General features: G+C 36.9%; 2 protein-coding genes across 2 annotated transcripts in view; one reads left to right on the plus strand and one right to left on the minus strand.

Annotated features, from left to right (window-relative positions):
• ZNF804B (zinc finger protein 804B) overlaps window positions 1–22756 on the plus strand; it is an 800208-nt gene that overhangs the window by 64628 nt on the left and 712824 nt on the right. The window contains exon 3 of the mRNA XM_054692315.1: window positions 9512–9585. The gene's annotated coding sequence lies outside the window, so the exon portion shown is untranslated. The remainder of the gene's footprint in view (window positions 1–9511; window positions 9586–22756) is intronic.
• Window positions 4107–4766, minus strand: LOC119241792 (60S ribosomal protein L15-like). The gene has a single exon (XM_037507376.2). It carries the CDS (start codon window positions 4764–4766, stop codon window positions 4152–4154), a length of 615 nt encoding a protein of 204 aa, XP_037363273.1. The 3' UTR covers window positions 4107–4151.

A 22756-nucleotide genomic window follows, 5' to 3' on the forward strand; every position in this document is an offset into this window, starting at 1 on the left:
CACTGTCCTATTCCAGTTATCCATTCCCTTCAGGCTATTTCTTTGCCACAATCCAATCTTTCCAGCAGATGATTTGATTTTATTCCGGGTCTGTGACTGCCATAACTTTCCTTGCTGGGACCGTAATTTTTGGGTGATATTAAGGTTTTTATTTTTGCTTTGGATCCACAGAGTATAAAGGGCTGGATTTCATCCAACAGTTGACATTTGTCAGTGTTTTTTTTCTCTACTGTAATTTTGATGCTTTTCTTTCCTTCCCTCTAGGAAGTTTTCATCTACTGGGACCATCCAAGCCTGTGAAATACTTTTTTTTTTTCTTTTACAATTTTTGGGAAAATGTTTCCAACTTTTATATGAACTACTTTTTGCCTTTGAAGAAGTCTTACGTTTTATGTCTCTTGACAGTGCTACAGGATAACTATATATCATCTTTTTCAGAGGTGAAAAACAACTACACTTTATCTTCTTGGAAAGTAAACAGTATCACCCACCAATCAATAAAGCACCATAAGAAACCTCCAATTCATGAACACTGGAATAATGAGAGGAGGCTAGCATTTTGTTGCATCCCCAGACCTCATCATTCTCAACCTCACTCAACTCTACATTTGACGGTGTATTTTAAGAATAAATCGTACACTTGTGAAAAACAAATATTGGATATTCACATAGCAGACAATTTGACAACATAAAACACTTTCAAACATCAGTGGACATCAGTAAATACCCTGAAGACTCAGACATTAAGAGGGAAGGGGCAGGAAAGGGACAAGGGGCACAGGAGGTGGTGATGGGGGAGGGTAGCACACCATGCACACATGTTGTTACATGGAAAGGGACACAAATTGCTTCCGCCTCAGGGATGCTTTCCCGGGAGCATATCCACCATTTCTGGATAAGACCTAGTATACACTGAGATTTGCTATTGGATCCAGAAATCTGCCTTTGGTGTTCCTAATTTAATCTCTTTTCCCTCAAGATAACAGACATTGGACATAGAATGGGATCTCTTCAATGCTGAGGAACTGATAAGAAATGAGAACAGCCTCTACTGTAATGACAGGGATTCCATTTGCAGTGCATACTGACTGCAATAGCAGTTTTGTGGGACTCTCAAGCCTCGCTAGGGATATATCGGGGGGAGAATGTGATGAGGATGGAAAAGTGGTGCCTCACAGCTCCCTGGGCTGCCTGAACTGATGTGCTGATTTAATTCAAGGATGTGCTGAAAAGACACTTCTCTGTTTGGAGTGTAACTGCTGGAGAGACGCGCCCTTGCACTCCATGAGTATGAGGAAATGCTGATTTTGAACCAAGAGCATTTATTCCTCAGTGAAGGTTTTCTCAAGGTTTGATAATTACAATGTGTGGTTGGGCTTAAAGCAGAGTTCTCACATCTCAGAATGAGTGGGTAAAACAGTCTATTTGACTGATGTGAGCATTATGTGTGTGAGTTTGCTGCTGCAGTTGACAGTATTTTAGGAGAGGTCGGCAGTGTGTCTCGATGGTGGCAGATGATTGTCTGCACATAGGGACAGTTAAGCAACGGCTTAAAATAAATCCTCATTTAATGTTTTTGATAGGTTCTTGGCAATGATGAGTTTAAGCAAAACAAGTTATAACTAAAGCAGGTCCTTGAATAATGTCATTCTATATCAGCAGGGATTTCTCATCAATATTATAAGGAAATGACTTTGACAAAACATTGATAGTTAATGAAAGGAAACTTCCTTTCAAGGAAACATTCCAGGACCTGCTGTATTTTAAATAGACATTTCTGATTCCTTCCCTCTTGCAGTAAATTGTGAGATAATTTATTTTAAATAACTTTTATTATAAAACAAAATATACTGTCTTGGCAAGGACAGTAACTATACTATTCATGACTTTTATATACTACCTTTCATAAGGAAATTCTAGTTTTATGAGTGAATGTGACTTCAACAACCTGGCAATCCAAATCCTTTTAACTTTGCTCTTACCTTCAAATATCTATATTATGTTCTGTCATGTTTTCTGTTTCATTCAAATATAATTCATTTTTAATGTACTTTGTTATGAAGATATTATTTTTAGGGCAAAATGTCTTATGAATTGAGAAATACACAAAAACTCTCTGAATACTTTTTGTTAGGGGAAGCTTGTTGATTAAGGAAAGGAGTTTTCGTTTTCAAGAATTAGACAGGTGCCACCGTCTCGATGGGTGCACAGGGCCAGTGTGGGAGCAGCGAGCCAGCCCTAGGCAAGGCCCCCCTGCACGTGTTCAGGGCCTGGCGGGCAGCAGCGGGGAGCCCGCCCTTGGTGTTGCCCCCGACTGCTCTCACCAAGTCACATTTTCATTTAAAAACTTAAAAAAACTTTCCTAAAAAAAAAAAAAAAAAGAATTAGACACTATGAAAACACTTTTAAAATTACTATGAAATGCTGTCTTGGCTAGCTACTGTATTGCAAACCTCACTGTTCAGGGAGGTTTCTCGCAACTAAATACAACAGGGAGATGTGGGGGCTACATCTTGGGGCCCCCCACATCTCCCTGTTTACTGTTTGGCTGCGTCTGCTTGGGAAAGTTGCTGACCCTGAATGTGACAATTTTGCCCCCTTTATTTACTAATGTGTCTGTGATGCAGAACCCATAAGTTAAGGAGCATAAAGCAAGCTATAGAAAAAATAATGAAGCAACAAAATGGAATTCAGTTTGTGAAAACATTCAAAATCATTCACACATGTTGAGCCAATGTTTCCATTCATCTTTACATCAATGTGTTAAGTGCCTCTAGTCATTGAGCAGTTCTTTGCTAAACTGTCAGTGTTGAACAGCTAGAGACCTTACGTTATCTTACTAAGTCCTTGGTAGTCTGAACCCATCTCTCTGTTCTACTACTTTACCTCATGTCTACTCCAGCAACATAGGCCTCTACTTTGCGAGCTTGTCAAATATACTTCTGTCCTTGGATTTTTGTAGATTTCTCAGGAATTTTCTTTTCCTAGATGAACACCTTACTAACTATATTTCAAGTCTTTGCTTAAATATCAACTTCTCAGTGGGGTTCCATCTGATCATCCTGTTTAAAATTGCGACCTGTGCCATCCACACATTCCAGAATCACCTTGTAATACTAGATATTTTTCTATAGTTCTTATCTCCTGATATTCAATGTAAAATTTACTTATTTATCATAGGCTTTGTTTCTTGTTCTGTCTTTTTTTTAAATAATTTGTTTATATATATTTTACATTGTTGTTCATTTTGTACAATGTGTGCTTTTTCTTCTCAGGTGTAGTCCCTGTAAAATGCCCACCACCACTTCACCTGTGCACCATCACCATAGTCCCTTCTCTCCCCTGTTTTGATCCTTTCCCCACTCCCTACCCAGCAGAATGTCTCTGAATTATAGTTGCCTGTTAATTTTGTTTGTTTATTATTATTATTTTTTCCTGATCCCTTATTTGGTTCCCCTATATTCCTTCTATAAGTGAAGCCATCCAATATGTTTCTTTTTCCTTCTGGCTTATTTCAGTGGATAATCCCTTCCAGTTCCATCCATGTTGTGCAAATGACATGAGTTTTTCTTTTTTGATTGCTGAGTAGTATTCCATTGTGCATATATACCACATTTTCTGGATCCAGTCATCTATTTTTGGGCATTTGGGTTGTTTCCATAGCTTACCTATTGTAAATATTTCTGCAGTAAACATAGGGGTGCAGATATCCTTCTAGACTAATGTTTTTGTGTCCTTTGGGTAGATTCCTAGGACTGGACATCCTGGGTCATATGGTAGCTCCATTTTTAGTAGTTTAAGAATCTCCAGACAGCTTTCCATAGTGGTTGGGCCAGTTTGCACTCCCACCAGCAATGTCGGAGAGTTACTTTTTCTCCACATCCTTACCAATATTTGCTGTTGCTAGTTTTTTTAATATGTGACATTTTCACTGGTGTAAGGTGGTATCTCATTGTGGTTTTGATTTGTGTTTCCCTGATTATAAGAGATGTTGAATACTTCTTCATATACCTATTGGCCATTTGCATTTCCTCTTTGGAGAAGTGTCTTTAGTTCTCTGCCCATGTTTTGACAGGATTGTTTGTTTCTTTTTTTTTTTTTTTAACTGTCCTAAATTGTTTATTAGGTAAGAATTTTACAAACATTACTTATTAGCAGTAACCGTGGAGCTGGAGAGTATTGCGCCTTCTCCAAGCTGCACGGCGAGAACCACCAATAGTGTGGTGGAACTTGTGACCCTTTCCAAGACCACAGCTCTTGGGGCCTGCAGATGTTAGCCCCCACATCTCCCTGTGCTTGTGGACTGGTTTAGTGATCCATTGGGTGTCAGGGTTTCTTCTGATAGCTTTATGGAATGGATGGATGAGGATAATCTCAAAAAATTTGTACGTGGAATCTTCACCAACCCAGTGAGAATTCAGGCCTCTCAGAGCCCCACAGTGGTGTCCAGCTCGCTCTTCAGCAACAGATTGAAGGCTTCTAGCAAACTTCAGCTGATTTACACCATGGTGGACAGGCTTGCCATAGGTTGCAGCCTTTGGAACTGGATGTTTGCGGCCACCACGAAGCACACGAATCCGATATATGACATAACCTTGCTTGGCTTTGTATCCCAGTCTTCTCGCTTTATCCGGCTGGGTGGGGCGGGGTGCCCTGTGGGGGGCCGACAGCTGGGGAAACTGCCACCAGCACACCCTGAGAAGAAAGCGCATCACATTGCGTTGCTTCTTCCTCCATAGTTCCAGGATGTATTTGTAAGTGCCCATTTTGGCTTACCTTTGCAGGAAAAAACTGATGGCTGCCGCCAGATGGAAAGGTGTTTTCTTTTTTTGAAGATTTATTTATTTATGTATAGAAGAGCTGGGGTGCAGGCCAGAGGTGTGGGTGGTGAAAGGATCCAGACACAGAGTGGGGAACAGAACAGGCAGATTGACTAAAATATGCTGCTGAGGGAAGCTGCGGACGAGTCAGGAGAGGTCTGCTCTGCCATGTGGGTCACCTCCCTGGCCAGGGATCGAACTCATGCTCCAGTGGCTACGGGTAGCTTCATAGGGCTGTGTCTTAACCTCTTGCGCTACCTGGTAGGCCCCTAGTTTGTTTTTGATGAGTCTTGTGAGCTCTATGCAGACATTTGTGATCAGTCCATTATCAGTTGTATGGAGGGCAAATTTTTCTCCTAATCAGAAGGGTGTTTCTTTGTTTTGGTTATTGTCTCTGTTGCTGTACAGAAGCTTTTTAGTTTGATGTAATCTCAGCTGTTTAACTTTCCCTTCACTTTCTTTGTTTTGGGGGATAAGTCTTTAAAGATGTTACTGAGATGTTTGCCATGAAGCCTTTTAACTATGTTTTCTTCTAAATATTTTATGGTTTTAGGTCTTATGTTCAATTCTTTTATCCATTTTGAGTTGGTTTTTGTGTACGGTGTGAGGTAGTAATCTAGCTTCATTCTTTTGTATGTGGTGGTCCAGTTTTCCCAGGACCATTTGTTGAACAAACTGTCCTTTCTCCATGTCCTATAGATATCTGTTATGCCCATGGGGTCTAGGTCTTTATTTAGGGCTCTAGTCTTCTTGTTTATTTTTTGTCTCGATGATCTGACCATTGGTAACAGTAGGGTATTGAAGTGTCCTACTACATACGTAGTTTCTCTAATGTATGTTTTCAGAGATGATAATTGTTATATTTTGCTGCTCTTTCATTTGATGAGTATATGTTGATGAGTGTTATATCTTCCTGATGTATTGTCTCCTTAATCATAATACAGAGACCATCTATGTCTCCTTTTCCCTTTTTCAGTTTGAAGTCTGTTTTATCTGATATAAGGATAGCTATCCCTGCCTTCTTTTTTGGACCCATTTGCTTGTAGGGTTATTTTCCAACCTTTTACTTTCAGTCAGTGTTTATCTTTTTTAGTTAAATGTATTTCCTGGAGATAGCAGAAAGTTGTATTTTTTTTTTTTAATTCCAGCCCACTGCTCTGTCTTTTTATTGATAAGTTTAGTCCATTTACATTTAGGCTTAATAATGATACATTTGTGTCTATATTTGCCATTTGTTTGTCTTTTTTGTGATTCTATTCCTTACCTTATTCTGTTCTTCCTAGTCATTCCTCTGTTGGTTATGACTTTAAGGCTTCTTATAATATTTTTTTGGAGTGGGGGTTTAGTAGTAATGAATTTCTGGAGATTCTGTTTGTCTGTGAAGGTCCTTATTTTTCCTTCATAGAGGAAGGAGAACTTAGTGGGGTGAAGTATGCTTGTTTGGCATTTGTTGACTTGGAGTTTGTTAAATATGCCACTCCATTCTCTTGCTGCCCTTAGTGTTTCTTTTTTTTTTTTTTAAAGATTTATTTATTTATGCATACAAGAGCTTGGTAACAGGCCAGAGGTGTGAGAGGTGAGAGGATTCATCAGAAACAGAGCGGGGAAGAGAACAGACAGACTGACTGAAGTACACTGCTGAGGGGAGTAGCGGGCAAGTCAGGAGAGGTCTGCTGTGCCATGTGGGTAGCTCCCTGGCTGGCCAGGGGATCGAACTCATGCTGCAGAGGCTGCGGACAGCTTCATAGGTTGTGTCTTAACCCCTTGTGCCACCAGGGAAGGCCCCCTTAGTGTTTCTTTGGAGAAGTCTGATGTCAGCCTGATTGGTTTTCCTTTATAGGTTATCTGTTTCTTCCCCTGTGAGTCAGGCTGCTTCCCTGGGACTGGCTGCCCACTTTTGTTTGCAGGGCCCTCCCTCAACCTTTTCTCCGTTCCAGAAGGTGTGGAAATGATAATGCAACTTAATAACTGAGGAAGTTAATTTCATTAGAAGGCCAAGGATAGATTGGGCCAGTACTTATTCCTGTTTCCCTCAAGTTGCTGCTGCTCATGCTGAGATGGTAACACTTGAGTAGCAACTGTTAATACCAGGTTTATATTGAATTTGTCTAGTCTTGCAAGCAGTATTTTCAACTATTCACAAAAATATATTAATGACATACTTCTAATGATGCAAAACTAGTTTCAACTCCTTGAATGATTGTAATTTATTTGTAAATAACTGGAACTAAACAATTGCTGATTTCTAAGTATTAACTGGGATAACATAAATGGTAACTTCACAGATACTTCAAATGTGGAGTAGTAATTAAATTATGGATATAATTCAGTATGTCCTTATTAACAGCTAAATGAAAAACCAGATCATGAAATTTAAATATGATCTCAATTATGCAAACATATTTATATACTTCACATTTTCTGCACACACACATATCTATAGCAGAAACAGTGGAAGTAAACAAAGCAGTTTTACCAGTGGTCATATCTAGGTGATGGAATTATTGTTTTCTGTTTTTTCTTTAGATTTTGGGTGCTTTTTGGAGTCTCAGTAACATCTGTTAGTCGTATAGTAATAGAAAAAAGCCATTAAAATTGTGCTTAAAGCTGCTTTGCATAGGGAAGGAAAATAATACAGTAAATGCTGAAAGAATGAATGGGGCCATCAGGAAAGCCGACAGACTTTACCAACTCTCTGACAGCTTGTCCGTCTTCTTGTAGGATAAAAGTAAAATGTCACATCATGAAAATTTCACTACAAAATAAATGGTGGTGTATTATACATCACTATCATAAATGATAGGCATGGCTTAATCAAGTATCTTCTGTGATGAAACAGCTTTAATTGTTTTTTATTTCATGCTTTTACTTACTGTACTTGTAATGCTTAAATTTGTGATCTCTAATGTTCTCTCAGTCATTAGTATAAATTAGCAGTGTTGTACTATATGCAAATTAGTTGACTGAAAAAATCAGTTATGTGTAAAATACTGTAAATAACCTTTTTCAACTCAATTAAACAATTTTGGTGTGATAGCCCAGGCTTTAAGGAACAAGTAATTGACTAAAGCAGTTGAAAACCTCTGGGTCCTATCTAGAAAACCTTGTACAGACAAAATTTGTACTTTCAGGAGTAATCTTAAAGTCTCAAGAGTATCAGGCTAAGGCTCTACATGAAATCCTGTGAACAAAAGAAGAGCGATATGCCCTAATATTTACTGAACACTACAGTGGGTATCATCATTTTTACTCCCCAAAATGAAAATGGCATTGAGATATAAAATGTAATCAAAGAGATGCCCTTTAGTGCTTTCCAAACTGCAGTCTGCTGGTGTACATTCTTCCAAGACAAATGTAGGTTTGTGATAAAATGATTTGGGAAACTGCTATAAAACATGTACCTCTCTTGAAGGGTTACAAAAGACCATGAAGATATTGAAAGTCTGAAAAAGTGTTCAGTAAGGGAATGTCTTCAAAGTTGCTTAATCCATAATGAAATTAATTAATTTCATTTGAAAATAGAACTCTGTCTTTTGTTACTATTTGTTTTAACCTTACATCCACTAATATCCCATTGCCTATAAGCAATGTCCTGTACTTTGGACTTGTTGGATGTGGTGCAAATGTAGTTTTAAAGTAAATTGTATGGCTCCCACATACCTTCTTTTTCTAATAAGGTGATTGTAATGTATGCTAGTGCTTAAGGTCTACTGAAATAGATATTTCAGTTTTCTGTCACTTAAAAAATATGAAGTATTGCACGTTGACCAACCTTTTCTTTGCTTAGTGACTAAAGTTTGAAATCAAGCCTTTTCAAAAGCTACAATGTTTTCTACCCCCAAGAACCTGTTTGTGTGGTTACCGCTCTCCAGTCTTTTGTCCAAAGAATTCCACTAGTCAGTCATGAACGATGCCTTGTCTTACATTGTTCTCAAATATTGGTAGTAACTAGACCTATGCTTTGGTCTGCCATAACTGGTCTGCCCAGTGCATTTGTGCAAAGCTGTTACTTGTCCTCTAGTGAGACAACACTGTTGTGTGGGGGTTCAGGTAGTTGCTTAGCATGTTTTTTCCAAAGAACTTTTGAGGTGAGCACTCTGAGTTCTCGTCTAGCTACTAACCTATGAGATCCATCTTGTTTTGGAGACAAGTCTCCCTCTTCTCAACCTGTTATCTTGGGACTGCACTTGAGGTTTAGCTCGAGCTAAAATCCGTATTCTAAAATGACTCAGTTCATTTCTCAAGTGCGAGTGATGTAACATGGGTTTCTTCAAATGTGAAAAAAACACATTTTCTTTCCTGCTTATAGTATAAGAAATGTAACCTCTAAAATTGTGAGACCTGAAACTTTATTTTTTAACTGATAGCTTTTGGTGTTTTGAAGAGGATGTGCTAGGAGGAAGTTAGGAAGGTATTTGGTTTGCCATCCCATCCTTTATCCATCATGCATTCAAACCCTTATTTCAATGAAAGAAAAAACAGCCTTTATATGAGCTTTTATGAAGGAGTAGAGGAATGCAAATCTTATAATTAAGAACTCAGTCTTCATTATTAGCCTGCAAATCATACAATAAAATAAATCTGGCAGACATGGCCAAATGTTCTTACTCAGTTAATTTGGAAATATATTATTCATCTGTTGTGTCCTGCTATTACAGCTGACAGTTTTGCTTCTCTTCATCTCTATTAAGGGTTTCTGGCAGGTGGCAGTGCCAAGGGGTTGCAAACCTGAACAAAAAGCAATTGTTGCAAATCCAGAGGAGAGGTAAGCCATGTAACCACTTATATTTTTTTTCTTGAATGGCCCCCTTCATTTCCAGTTGGAGATTAAACAAAGTTCAATTAAAAAAAAAAAAGTATTTTCTACAGTGTGTTGTCAGGAAATGATACCTAGCCCTAAAACTTTTTAACTGTGTAGTTCTAGCCACTCTGAATGAAAGCCACATACATGAAAAATTGAAGATAAACTTGTATTCTAACTTGCCATTGATCTCTTCACTCTCATCCTGTGTAATTCTTCCAGAATTAGGAGGTAATCAGACTCTTCATGGCCTTAGATTCTTTTGCTTTATTGGTTAAAAAAAAAATCTGAATTTAATTTGTCTTTTTTTAAAATCTAGTTTGATTACATAAATATGAATGATATCTTTTTATAAAGGAGTTTTTTGTAACCCTCGTGTGATCTTTTGTGTATTGGGACAGTGGAACCTCTTTTTGTTCTTTAAAAATAGCAGAAATTCGGTAGGTTTCTGGGTTTCTTAAAGATGATCAGTAAAACACATGCAGACAGGTTCATTTGAGCAATGATTGATTGCCAGTAGAAACAGGCAATTTATTGATGACACGAACCCTGCTGACACGGTGTGTATGTATATGGGGAGGAAATAGTTTCTAATTCCCTACATGTATGTTAGCTGGAGAAAGGTTAGTGTGGATGGTGATACTCCGTTTGAGGGTATGTGGACAGTCTCAGGGAAGGAATTGGTATTTTAAAGTAAGAATGAGTTGGGCAGCAGGGTGTATCCTTCAGGCTTTTACCGAAAGCTTTAAAAGTTAGCTTCCTTTTTTTGGACTCCCAGCATTAAACACTTCATTGTCCTCAGTCATCAGTCACTTTTCTATTCAAATGCTAATTGCTTTCCAAATAGGCCCACTCCAAAAGACTTGCCTATCAGCACTCTGCTACCATCATGCTTATCACAGAATTCAAGGTTCAGTTTCGTGGATACAGGCAAATACAAGTAGCATCAATGTACCAATGTAAAATTTAGTTTCCATTCCTAATACTCTTTGAAAGAAATAGACAGGATATGGGGCACATCTTTTACTTTGCTAATATAATTTTTACACGGTGCCCATGACATTGCCAAGGACTCAGTAGTAGCATCAATGTACCAATGTAAAATTTAGTTTCCATTCCTAATACTCTTTGAAAGAAATAGACAGGATATGGGGCACATCTTTTACTTTGCTAATATAATTTTTACACTGTGCCCATGACATTGCCAAGGACTCAGTAGTTTGTCTCTTGAACAAATGAGTGTGAAAGCAAACATTAAACAATTCATTTCTCTTAAAATAAAATTGCACATTATCTAATTCAATGACATGTAAAGAAATTTTAGAGTTGTCTTACTGAATTGAACTATTATCCCAAACAGGACAGTTTTGACCATACTGATAATGTGTTTCTGCTCCCCAACAATAGGTGTACATAAAATCAGATGAACTTTTGATTTCTCTACTTCTGGTCTGTTGCTTAAGTAGGAGGAAGGGCAGTTATCAGGTTAGATACTGAGAATGCTGGTGGTAGGCAGATTTCAACTCAGTACCAGGTTGGGGTCTCTAGGTGAGTAAGAGCCAAATTCTCACAACTGATACAGCTGGGGATAATTGTCATCCAACCTTCTAAATTTTGAATTGCTACCTTTATGTCACTTTCTGGGGAGTTTCTCTCCACTTAGAGGAGTCTCTTCATTGTCTTCCAAGAGCTAAATACTTCCGCTCTCTTTTTGCATTTGGGAGGTGTTTTCATTGCCCAGCTTTCTAAATTGACTAACTGATCTCTCTTGCTATATATATATATATATCTACTTATATATCTATATCTATCTATAGCTATCTATCTACATACATCTATATATCATGTATATTTTCATAAGATGGATATTTATGAGTAGTCATATGCAATTGGGCTTTTCAAAAGATCTGTCATGTCAAATTGTCAGATCAATGTCAACCCTTTATCTCACTGAACTTTTCAGACTTTTTGGCATCCTCAGAGAAAGAGATACTAGCATGTAGCACTTAAATTCACAAACTCGGTTGCTTGAGTTTGGCTCCTTACTCTATCACTTTCTGGCTGTGTGACTTTAAGCAAGTTACTTAGCTTTTCTGTGTCTCAGTTTTTCCATTTGTAAAATGGATTTAATAGTATCAATATTGGAAGATAATTGTATTAAATGGATAGGTAAGTATAAAGTATGTAGAACACCTCCTGACATATAGTTGTGTGTCGTATAGTTGTATGTCCTTGTGGAAACAGATGATTCTCAACCAAAGGAAAAGAGGCTCTTTCTCCATAGCATTGTGTATTTCTAGTGAATAGGGGAGAAGCAGGGCTTAAAGACACTTCTCTGGAGGCAATTATAAGGGAAGGAAATGCTGTAGACAATTTTCATTTCTTTCCCTTTCCAAGAGTGATGACTAGCAAATTTCAAGGGAAGTTAAAAATAATGTTTTCATCAGTACAGTTTGGATACTTACATTTTATCTAATCCATTGTTAGGAATGGGCGAAATTAAAATAACAGGTGGAGATTTATTTGCCGCACAATAGAGGGAATATAGCATATTGATTCAGTGGCTCAGAAGTGTTAGGGCTGTGGCTCTTAAAATTTTTGTGATCTTTTCTTCATATGCATAACTTCACTGCCCTCTTCAATTTGAGTAAACAAAAACCTCAGAACTATTTCCACCCTAACTCTCCTATATATTCAGGACTAGAGCCTAAATATAAGGGTGACTGGGAGACTGGGGAACAGGGTTGTCAACATTGACCTAAACAAATCATGAATCAGTGCTTGACTCTGAACATTCTTAGGAGTCATTTTGCTAAGGAGGGGGTAGGGGTTGGCATTGAACTGATCATTATTAATGTCTTTTATATCACTGCTTATATTTATTTCTTTAGCGTGTCTCAGTGGTAAGCACTTTCAGTTGAACTATCTTAATTATTCATTGAAGCAAGTTGTAAGTAGATATCTCATTTTACATTTAAGAAAAATGAGATAGATAATAGGGAAGGGGATTCAAACTCAGGCCATCTGATGTCAAGCTGTCCTCTAGCCCACTTTCCATAATGATTATATTAGAGCTTGAGGCAAAGTGATTTTCTGGCACCTCCTTGAGAAAATGAAACATGATTTGTCAGGTTCGTTACTAGAGAGAAGAATCTCTGGAGTGTTCTCTATGGGAGTCCTGAACTGAGAATTACTTGTTACAGCAAGTAACCCAGAATTTCTGTGAAGCACAGCCTCTCTTTTGAGACCCTAGATGCTTTCATCTCTGTATCCAATTCAGGTATTCTCTCCCTCCTCCTTCTTGGGATTCCCTGTTCTGTCAATTTATAGAAAGTCCCAGCAAAGTATAATTCCTGTAGTGTCGGTGACTCTGGGTATTTCTTAACTTGTGACTATTACCCTTAATAATGAAATCTTTTCAAGAAACACACACACACACATATACACACACACAATCAGCTTGCCTCCTCCCAGTTTAGGGAGGAGTTCACCATTCATTGAGGATGCTGTTGCATATTTTCCACTTGGATTATACTTATACCTGGTCTGAGGGCTAGTAATGCCATCAGTTCTGGTCAGCATGTCTGATTGTGCAACTCAGGGTGAATTAGGACTGTGCTCACTGAAAGGAAATTTAACACCACTCTTATATCAAGGACCTCTTAGTTTAGATAAAAAAAAAAAAAAGGTAGGACTTTTTTTTCTCTTATTGCTCCTTTTTTTGGCATTGGCTGGGTTGGGTGCTCTGTAAGCATTTGTCCATTTCTGTTGGGGAAGGAAACACACTGCCGCTCAAAGCCTCTCCCAGTACCAAAACATACTGTTAGAGGTGGTACGTTTTCTTTCCAAATCTCCAACACAGAAATGAAAAACCATGCTGTATACCTGAGTCATTAAAACACCAGTGTAAGTACTATCTGGTTTTCTAACAAACCTTCAGAATCTGAAGAGTGTAAAGGCAGAGATGTTAGCACATCTCCCCAGAACAGAGTCAGCAAAACTTTTTATAGTTTGTAAATATTTTAGACTTTGTTGGCCCTATTATCTGTTACAAAGACTGACGTTTGCCATTGTAGCATGAAACCATCTATCTATAATGCATAAACAAAGCACTATAGTTGTGTTCCAGTAAAACTTTAATTATTGACTGGAATTTGAATTTCACATTTTTTATTTTTTAACCATTTAAAAATGGAAAAAAAAATCATGGATCAGACAAAAAAATTTGGCCAGTGAGATCTAGTTTGTGGACCTTCACTCTAAAACACCTTTAATAGGGGCCTCCCTGGTGGCTTAGGGGTTAAGTCTCAGCACTATCATGGCTATGGCAAGCATTTGATCCCCAGCCAGGGAACTGACCCATAAATGGTGCAGCAGACCTCTCCTGTCTTGCCAGCTGTTCCCATCAGTAGATCTGCCTGTTTGGTTCTCCACTCTGTTTGGTGAATCCTCTCACCCCCCTGCACCTCTGGCCTATACCCCAGATCTTGTGTGCATAAATAAATAAAAATAAATCTTAAAAAAAAAAACCTTTAATAGAATCCTCTCTGATGATGGAAATGTTCTGTGTACTACACTGAAATATGACTAATAAAACTGAAGAATAGAATTTTTAATTTTAATTATTTGACATGGAAATGTACTAGAGCTCTGCTTTTTACCTAAGATTTGAAACTCACAGTTTTTGAGTCTTTTCATGTCCAGAATTTAAAATTTCTAGGAGAAAAAAGTCTGACAGACCCTAGTTTGGGCAAAATTATATATTTAGACATTGGTTTCCAGGAACCCCCTTCTAAGTTAAGGTAAAGGAGGGATTTACGGAAGAAGAGAGCCTGAATATAAAACAGGGGTTTGCTGCAATTTCCTGAAGTCTTTGCATTTCAGAAAGAGGTCTGTTATGGAAAGGAAAGGCATGGCTTTAAAATGACATACCGTTGGGAATATCTGAGTAGGAAAAAGATTTTGCAGCTGTACTTCATTTCAGCACTTCTTAATTCATAGTAAAATGTTGCTTGCACAACCTCAGACCTGTCAGAGGATGTAATTATCCTTTTAAAATATGCTCCATGTGTAGTGAGTCAACATGGATTATTGAGCATCTGCTATGTCATCAGTACTGTGTTAGGTGACTTCACAAATTGTTTCAGATTTATTCTTTATCTCATAAATGTATGCAAAATGTTGTTTTCAACGAATTAAACAATGAAATTAAATACCCTTATCATGAAAATGAATGGATTATTGTTACAGAGGCACTTGGAGGCTACTTATGCAAAAAATTGAGAATTTAACCTTATATCTACTTCTGAAACTATGATAAGGTTTATTAACATTCATAACTTTGACCTTACAAATTAAAGGCATGTTTCCCAGCTTATGCTCCTACTCATTCTTACCATCTTGGGAATTCCCTACCATCGTTGGAATCCTTATTTGAGTGATGGCTGTGTAGGGTGGCAATACTAATTCAGAATGAGAAATCAGGTAAGGGCCCACTGGGAAGGTGATGTTAAGTCTTAACAGTCAGGAAGGTTTTAGAGCAGGGATTTCCAGAAAAAGCAACTTTGAGGACTCTAAAGCAGGAACGAGCTTCCTTTGGCCAAAGTATTGATATTTAGGAGTATATTGTAGCAAGAGGATTTCAGGAAGTGAATTCTGGAGAACAGATAGCTCCTGGTCATATCATGAAATAAGGCATGTTAAACACTCAACACAGACCCAAGAAGATATTCCTTCTTAGCTTACAATAAACGCATGTTACGTCACTGACTTTGAATAGTGAGAATCTTTGTTTATGACTAAGTCTAATGCATCCAATTGAATAACAGATTTATAAAACTAATACCCCAGGTCCCCTTTGGCATCACAGACCAAGTAACTCAGAATGAAATGCCACCTATGGAACTCAGAAGAGAGATGCAAATATTGAGAAGCCTCTGACTATGGTTGAGTTGGATCTTTGTGGGTTTCTGTAGTGATTAAAAAAAATCTCAAATCTTGGTAAATTGAAGGGCTCAGATAGCCAAGAGAAGCTAGCATGCAAATCACAGATGACGTAGTTAAGATTAACTGTCATAAACACAGTTTATCTAAATAGAAGTGAACAAAAATTCTAAAGAAAGCAAAACAATCAAAACAAATTAACAAAGCTCTTAAATATGTGGAGCACCAAAGAATTTGTATATGCTTTATAATCTGTGGTCTAATTGCTTGACTGCTGGAGTCTGGCACAGCAACTAGGTTTTGAATCATAATTTGTGGAGTTGTTGCAACAATAGTATTTTTAATTCCCATGAATGAAGGAAAAAACAGGATTCTTTGATATATAGAGAGAATTTATTTGCTTCATAATGTTTGGAAATATATTTGTGCTAGCAGGAATTTTCAAGGTAGTGTTTTCTATGAAAGACATTGAACCATTTTGAATGTATTTATGAAGTTAAAGTGGATATGACAATTGTTGCTGCAAATGCAGGCACAGTCAACAGTGTAGCTAGAATGTGACTAATAAGTTGAAATAAGTAAGTCCAGTTGTGCAGGCCACTGATTTGAGCTCTCTGTCCTTTTCTTGAGCAGTGGCACAAAAATGATGTGATGTTACCAGCCAGTGTTAATTTGCATGATGGAGTGGTAAGATATTAATGGAAGTCTGTGAAATTTATGAAAACTGCACAAATACAGGAAATGAAAATATTTTAGGGGTGAATAGTTTAATTCATAATGAATATCAAAGTTACTAGAAATCAAACTTTACGGAGTGTGGAGTTGTTATATATATTTTCACTCATTAAGCTGCAAATTTGTATTTCTATCAGTAACAAAAACTTAATAGTAGATAATACAGAATAGTGTTTTATTTCCCAGAAACTTTTATCAAGATTTTAAGACTTATTTTATTCAAGGAAAAATAAGTCAATAAATGCATATTTGCTAAGAAGTTTGCATAACTGTAAAGCTTAAAAATTACCAAGTTTTCTATTGCTTGTGAGGTCTTAAGTTAGATAAATTTTACATATCATTCATCAAAACTGTTTTGTTTTACTTTTATACATTGAGAAGTTTTTTGATGACATTGAGAATGTAACAGTGGTGAAAGAAAGACTTGCTAAGGCAACTAATATAAACTTGGAGTGTGGGTGTAAGGAGAGATATGACATCTGTATTTCACACTCACAACTCTCTGTCAGAGTGCTTTACAGTTCCTGGAGTATATGGAGCCTTTCCCACACAAACAAGCAATTCTTAGAAACTAACAGGGTGTTTGAGAATTCAATCAACTCTGACCCTACCAGGAAATACCATCAGATTCCTAGGCTAAGGGCTCAGACTCCCAAATGACCCTTTATTTCAGACATCTGCCACAAGCCTAATTTATTTCCTGTACTTCTGACCAATGACTATACGTCAGAAGGTCCCAAGACCTCCTTTGCTATAATGACTCACAGAATTTAAGAAACTGCCTGGTGGTGCAGTGGTTGAGCGCTGGATTGTGAAACTGCCCACAGCCTCAACAGTGCCGGTTCGATCCCCGGCCACCGGCGAGGGTCCCACATGGCGTGCAGACCTCTCCTGCCGCACCCACTGCTCCCCTCAGCAGTGTGTTTTGTCAGTCTGCCTTTTCTGCTCCCCGCTCTGGCTCTGGTGAATTCTCTCACCCTCCCTTCACTTCTGACTGTACCCAGTGCTTGTATAAATAAATAAATAAATCTTTAAAAATATAAAAGAATTTAGGAAACCTATTAATTCACTAAATCATCAATTTATTAAAAAGGATAGCAAGCAACAGCCAGATTAAGAGATACATAGAATGAGGTCCTGAACAAGGGAACTTTTGTTACTGTGTAACTTGGGGTCTCGCATGGTGGCACATGGAAGCACTCTGGTTCTCCAGCCTTGAAGTTCTCTGAAACCCCTCTTTTTTTCATGGTGGCTTTATTACTGAGGCATGATGGACAGCTCATTGGCATTTGGCACTTGAAATCAGTTTTCAGTCCTTCTCCCCTCCATGGAGATTGGGGTGTATTGGGAGTTCTAACCTTCTAATTATGTGGTTGGCTCTCCTGTTAACCAATCCCCATCCTTAGGTACTTCCTCAAAAGTTGCCTCATTAACAAAACTATAGACTCTTTTATCCTTCTCAACACTTAAAAAATTCCAAGGTTTTTTTTTGGAGCTATGAATCAGAACTGTGAAGAAAAACCAAGCATATATAATAAATATTTTTTGGTATATATATTTTTTGAATGACTAAATATATATTTTTTGAATAACCCAATGTATTTTTCTTATAAATAACAATGTTGCATATAAATATAAGTAGAAATAAAAAATAAACCATTATACTTAACTCAAGCACAAAAAATGATTATCTTTGAGGGGTAATATAATTTCATTGTATAAATGTTATCATTCCCTTTCTTGTGGGAATATTTTTACTGTATTTTCTTTGCTTTGTGATCTCTTGTGAGTTTCACAAGAAAATTCCTGCTGTAAATAGCCAAATGGTTATTTCTTGACCATTTCAGTTTTGCATTTTCTAATTAAATTATATTTAATTCTTTATGGTGGATTAATCTCCTGCTAGTCCTTTCTTCCCTACATGGTGTAGTTTATGAGGCCCATTTCTCTGAACATTGTAATATTGGTTATCTTGCAGACCCCCCCATCAAATATAATGAGCCTTTTCAGAAAGAATAAGCTCAATACACATCTATTTAAATACCAAGGGCATGTTTCCACTCCTAGGTATTTACCCAGAGGACACAGAAACATTAATTCAAAAGGGCACCTGCACCCCCTATGTTTATAGCAGCACTATTTACAATAGCTAAGCTATGGAAAAAACCCAAATGCCCCAAAATAAATGACTGGATCAAGAAGGTGTGATGCATATACACAATGGAATATTACTCAGCAATTAAAAAAAGATAAATTCATTCAATTTGCAGCAACATGGATGGAGCTGGACGTGATCATGCTCAGTGAAATAAGCTAGAAAGAAAAAGAAAAATGCCGACATCACTCATAGCAGGCATTTAGAAGACCTGAATAAGGGACCAGGAAAAAGACTAATTATAATAAAGTAAAAATCAAAATCAACAAGCAATTTTAAGCCAGAGACATACTGTGTGGGAGGTGGGGGAGGAGGGAGTAGGATCAAAACAAGGGGGGTGGGAATTGTATGGGGACTATAACCAAGATGAAAATGCATAGATTGTGCAAAAATGAAAAATGATGTAAGAAATAAATTAAAAAAATATCAATAAAAAAATAAAGATAATTCTATCACAAAAAAAAAAAATACCAAGGGCAAACAGGAATTTAAAAAAAATCCTTCCGACAGTGTGACAGAATTAAACCCTAAATAGAAATATCTTTCTTTAAAAAAAAAAAACACTTGCTTATTTGACTATAAAATTATAAATAAAATATTTACCTATAAAAAACTTGCTTATTTGACATTTTAGGCTCTTTATTTTACTAGAATGCATATAAAACTAGAAATAAAATACTAAGGATGCCACATGAGAATTGAATTAATGGTTAAAATAATTATTGATGGTGAATGGAGATGGTTCTTGCCAGGGATATCATATGATATAAACAGGGGAAAGAAGGCTTTGCATGTACCACTGAGAAGTTGTTTTCTGGTAACCACTTCATGTCCTATTCTCTTTCTGCAATCTTTTTACATAAACAAGAATAAATTTTCTTCACCTTTGGACATGAGAAAAATTTGATGCCCAAAATATTGACTTTTGATATAATTGCAGTTTTGCTTGATGGGATTTCAAACAAAGAGAAGCAATAGTCCTGTATGTCAGTTTAGATGTATACCCACTAAAATTACTTAGTGATGTATACACATGTACACACTTACAAATACTATTTTGCAGTGAAATGAAGTGATTCTGATGACTTTAGATTTCTTCTTTAGAGGGATTGCCAATTACTGAAGTTTGGAATAAAACCCTCCAGGGGATAAAGTAATCTATAAATGACTGAGATTTTCAATTATGCCTAACAATTTTTCAAATATTCACTTCTCTGAACATTAGTGTTTATTGATAAATGTTATACTCTTTAGCTCCTATGGTTGATATTTTTGATTACTTTTTCTTTTAATATGTGTATCTTTAAATATAATTTGTATTTGTCATCAATTAGCAAAGCTATTTAATAGTCTTTAAGTATGCACTTTTAGTATGCTCTTGGCTGGTTTGAATGTTTTGTGTGTGTGTGTGAGTGTTTGTGAAGTCCTTCTTAAATAGCCACAATACAAAGATAAAACATTTAAGAGTGACTTAAATACACAAACTGTTCAATTCAAACTATGCAAATCATTTTGGATTCAATTATGTTTATTCCATCTGTTTTTTATCATCTGTTGTTATTATAATTTATCATTTCTACATGGTATTAAAATGTAAATGAATCAAGAAAGGAAACACATCTGTGGACTGTTAGTTAATAAAACTACATTTGGCAAGTGAACTAACTCATAATAATTAATTAAATTTCACTGCCCATATATGCTTGTAATTGTATGTTTAGTGTGTATTTGCATAATCGCATACTGGGATCTGGATGATTCATGCTTTGCTGAATATAATCTGGATACATAAATTACTAATTCAAAACTAGAACTGCTTATATCACAGAGAAAAATATAACAGAAACATTTACTTTTTTCAGGATATGCTATATGTGAAATTTTAAAAAAAGCATTTTTAAAAATATAAGTTACATATTCTTAAAGTTCAGCAAAGTCACTGATTGAAAAATTCAGTTCATTTTACAGAGAAGCCCTGGTTTTGTTTTTGAAATACTGCTTTTAAAACTACAGCGATCTTTCCCTCTTGACTACTAGTATATTATTAGTCTTTGATCAGGGAATGAATGATTTATTCTTTCGAATAGGTGGTCTAGGCAGATTGTATTATTATTGATTCAAGGCTGGTTGTTTTTATAGGGCCCCTTACACATAATAATTTTTGATTGAAACACATTCCAACGAGCCTAACCCCACTATCAATTTAATTTAGAAAATGGAGGTTATATAGTAATTTAGGACCATATCTTGTGGCAAAATTGTATACTGTTCTTAAATTCAGAATAGCTTATAATCTTAGACTGTTATATTTACTGACGGTTACAGGGGACAGTTTTGTAGTGTGATATACTGTGGACAGCAAGGTCTACAAAAAAATCTATTTTGGAGATTTTTCCACCTCTACCTCCTCAAAATTTAGTTTTCCCCAGTTAACCCTCTGATTAACTGATCAGAACAACTCATAGCAAACTGTGAATGACAGACTTAACTTCTCACTAATATTTGCATATTGAAAAAGAAGTATATAAACCAAATAAATTTTGAAAATTCCAATCTCTCAAGCTGTTTAACATTGTCTCCAATCTCTTTAAAGAACTTCTCAGTCCGCTGCCTTTTCCTGTTTTCTCAGTGCATCAAGTTCAAGTCTAAGCTCCTTAATGTATTTACCATTGCTTGCCAGGGCCTTCATTATTTCATCTTGGCTTTCCTCTCCTGCCTTCCTCATTTTTCCATGGCTCAAGAAATGAATTGCTAAAACCTTTCAAGTAAATAGATAAGTAGACTATTGTGTTTTTTTTTTTTTTTTAATAGTGAAGGAAATGGTGTCAGGGCTAAACTGTTTTAGTTTCACAATCATATTATTTTTTGCTCATTTCAGATTAAGTAGGACAGTTGGGTAGGTATTCCATTTGCCAATCAACTGAAGATGCTAAAATGTGATTAGGATAACTCAGAATTATTGAAATAGTTAACTCAGGTATCTACGTACAATCCCTTTTATGACTGAACAGAAATAAAAAGCTATTCTTTCTCTGCCAAAGGAGATGGTACCTTTGTGTGAATATGAAAATACAACACAGGACAAGTACTACACACAGGTTTATCCACTGAGCACATTTTCAGTGGTATTTCAGATTTAAGATGCAAGTTGAAAAGACAGGGCAGGCTACCAACCCAGAGAATGAGATAAGTACTCTGTTGCATCCTTGTCAACTTATTTGTTGATCAGGTAGATTCCTAGATCTCCACCAAGTTTAGTTGTTAGAACACTCTTCCCAAAGAAATCTTCAGATGTCTAAGGTTTTTCTGCAAGGTCTTCTAATGATTCTGTAAAGGGGTCCAGTGCCTACTCATCTTTTATAGGTTCTCTCCTCTGGAGAGCCACGGTTGCTTAATTGTCCTCAAATAATCAGATGATGCTCTACTTTTTGACATTCAGAATCTGGTTGAGGCAGGGGAGGTTCAAATTGTTTGGCTTATAGGCACAGCAGAAGTAGGGTAGGTGTCCTTCCTGACCCTTAAACTCAAGAAGAAAGAGCCATGGGGGCTCTAAGCAGAACTGAAGGCTAGCAGCAGTGTCACACCAGAGAGTTAACGTTGAAATTCTTCTTCATAGTCAAATCCTGATTGCGTGAGATTATAAAATAGAGTTAGGAGGCTAAAATGAAGCATAAATCTTAATGCTTTTTCTGTCCCTAGAAAATGATTGAAGGACATGATCTCCTTATGATACAAATTTACCCTGGCTTTAGCATGAGTTATACACATATCCAGCTGGAGAAGAGGATCTTAATTTTTTATTCTCTCAGTGGGTACTTGTCTAGATCTGCTTTCTCAAGCCTAAATGATACTCTGTGGTGCTTTCTTTTTTTTTTTTTTTAAAAAAAAGAGATGTATTTATTTATGCATACAGGAACTTGGGTGTAAGCCAGAGGTGTGGGGGGTGAGAGAATTCAACAGAGAGAGTGGGGAGCAGAACAGGCAGATCTATTGAAATACACTTCTGAGGGGAGCAGTGGGTGAGACAGGAGAAGAGGTCTGCTACACCATGTGCGCTGCTTTCTGGCTGGCTGGGATTGAAAGATTGGGATTGACCTCCTGCTGCAGTGGCTGGCAGATAGCTTGACAGTGCTCTCTTTAGCGCCTGCCCAACAGGGAGGCCTCAAGGTGCTTTCAAGATTAGGATTGATTAGGCCTCAAACCCTCTACATGTCTGTTGGAGACCTCTGAGGTAGGTAATCCTCTTTGCAGATTACCTCATATCTAAGCAAGGAGAAATAAAATCTAAGTTTAGGGACAATA

The sequence above is a fragment of the Talpa occidentalis genome, unplaced genomic scaffold (genome assembly GCF_014898055.3).
Source record: "Talpa occidentalis isolate TD23 unplaced genomic scaffold, MPIMG_talOcc4v2.1, whole genome shotgun sequence".
In the NCBI taxonomy this organism is placed as follows: Eukaryota; Metazoa; Chordata; class Mammalia; order Eulipotyphla; family Talpidae; genus Talpa; species Talpa occidentalis.

Coding starts and splice junctions, on each gene's coding strand:
- LOC119241792 (XM_037507376.2), bottom strand. CDS start 4,766: ATGGGCACTTACAAATACATCCTGGAACTATGGAGGAAGAAGCAACGC.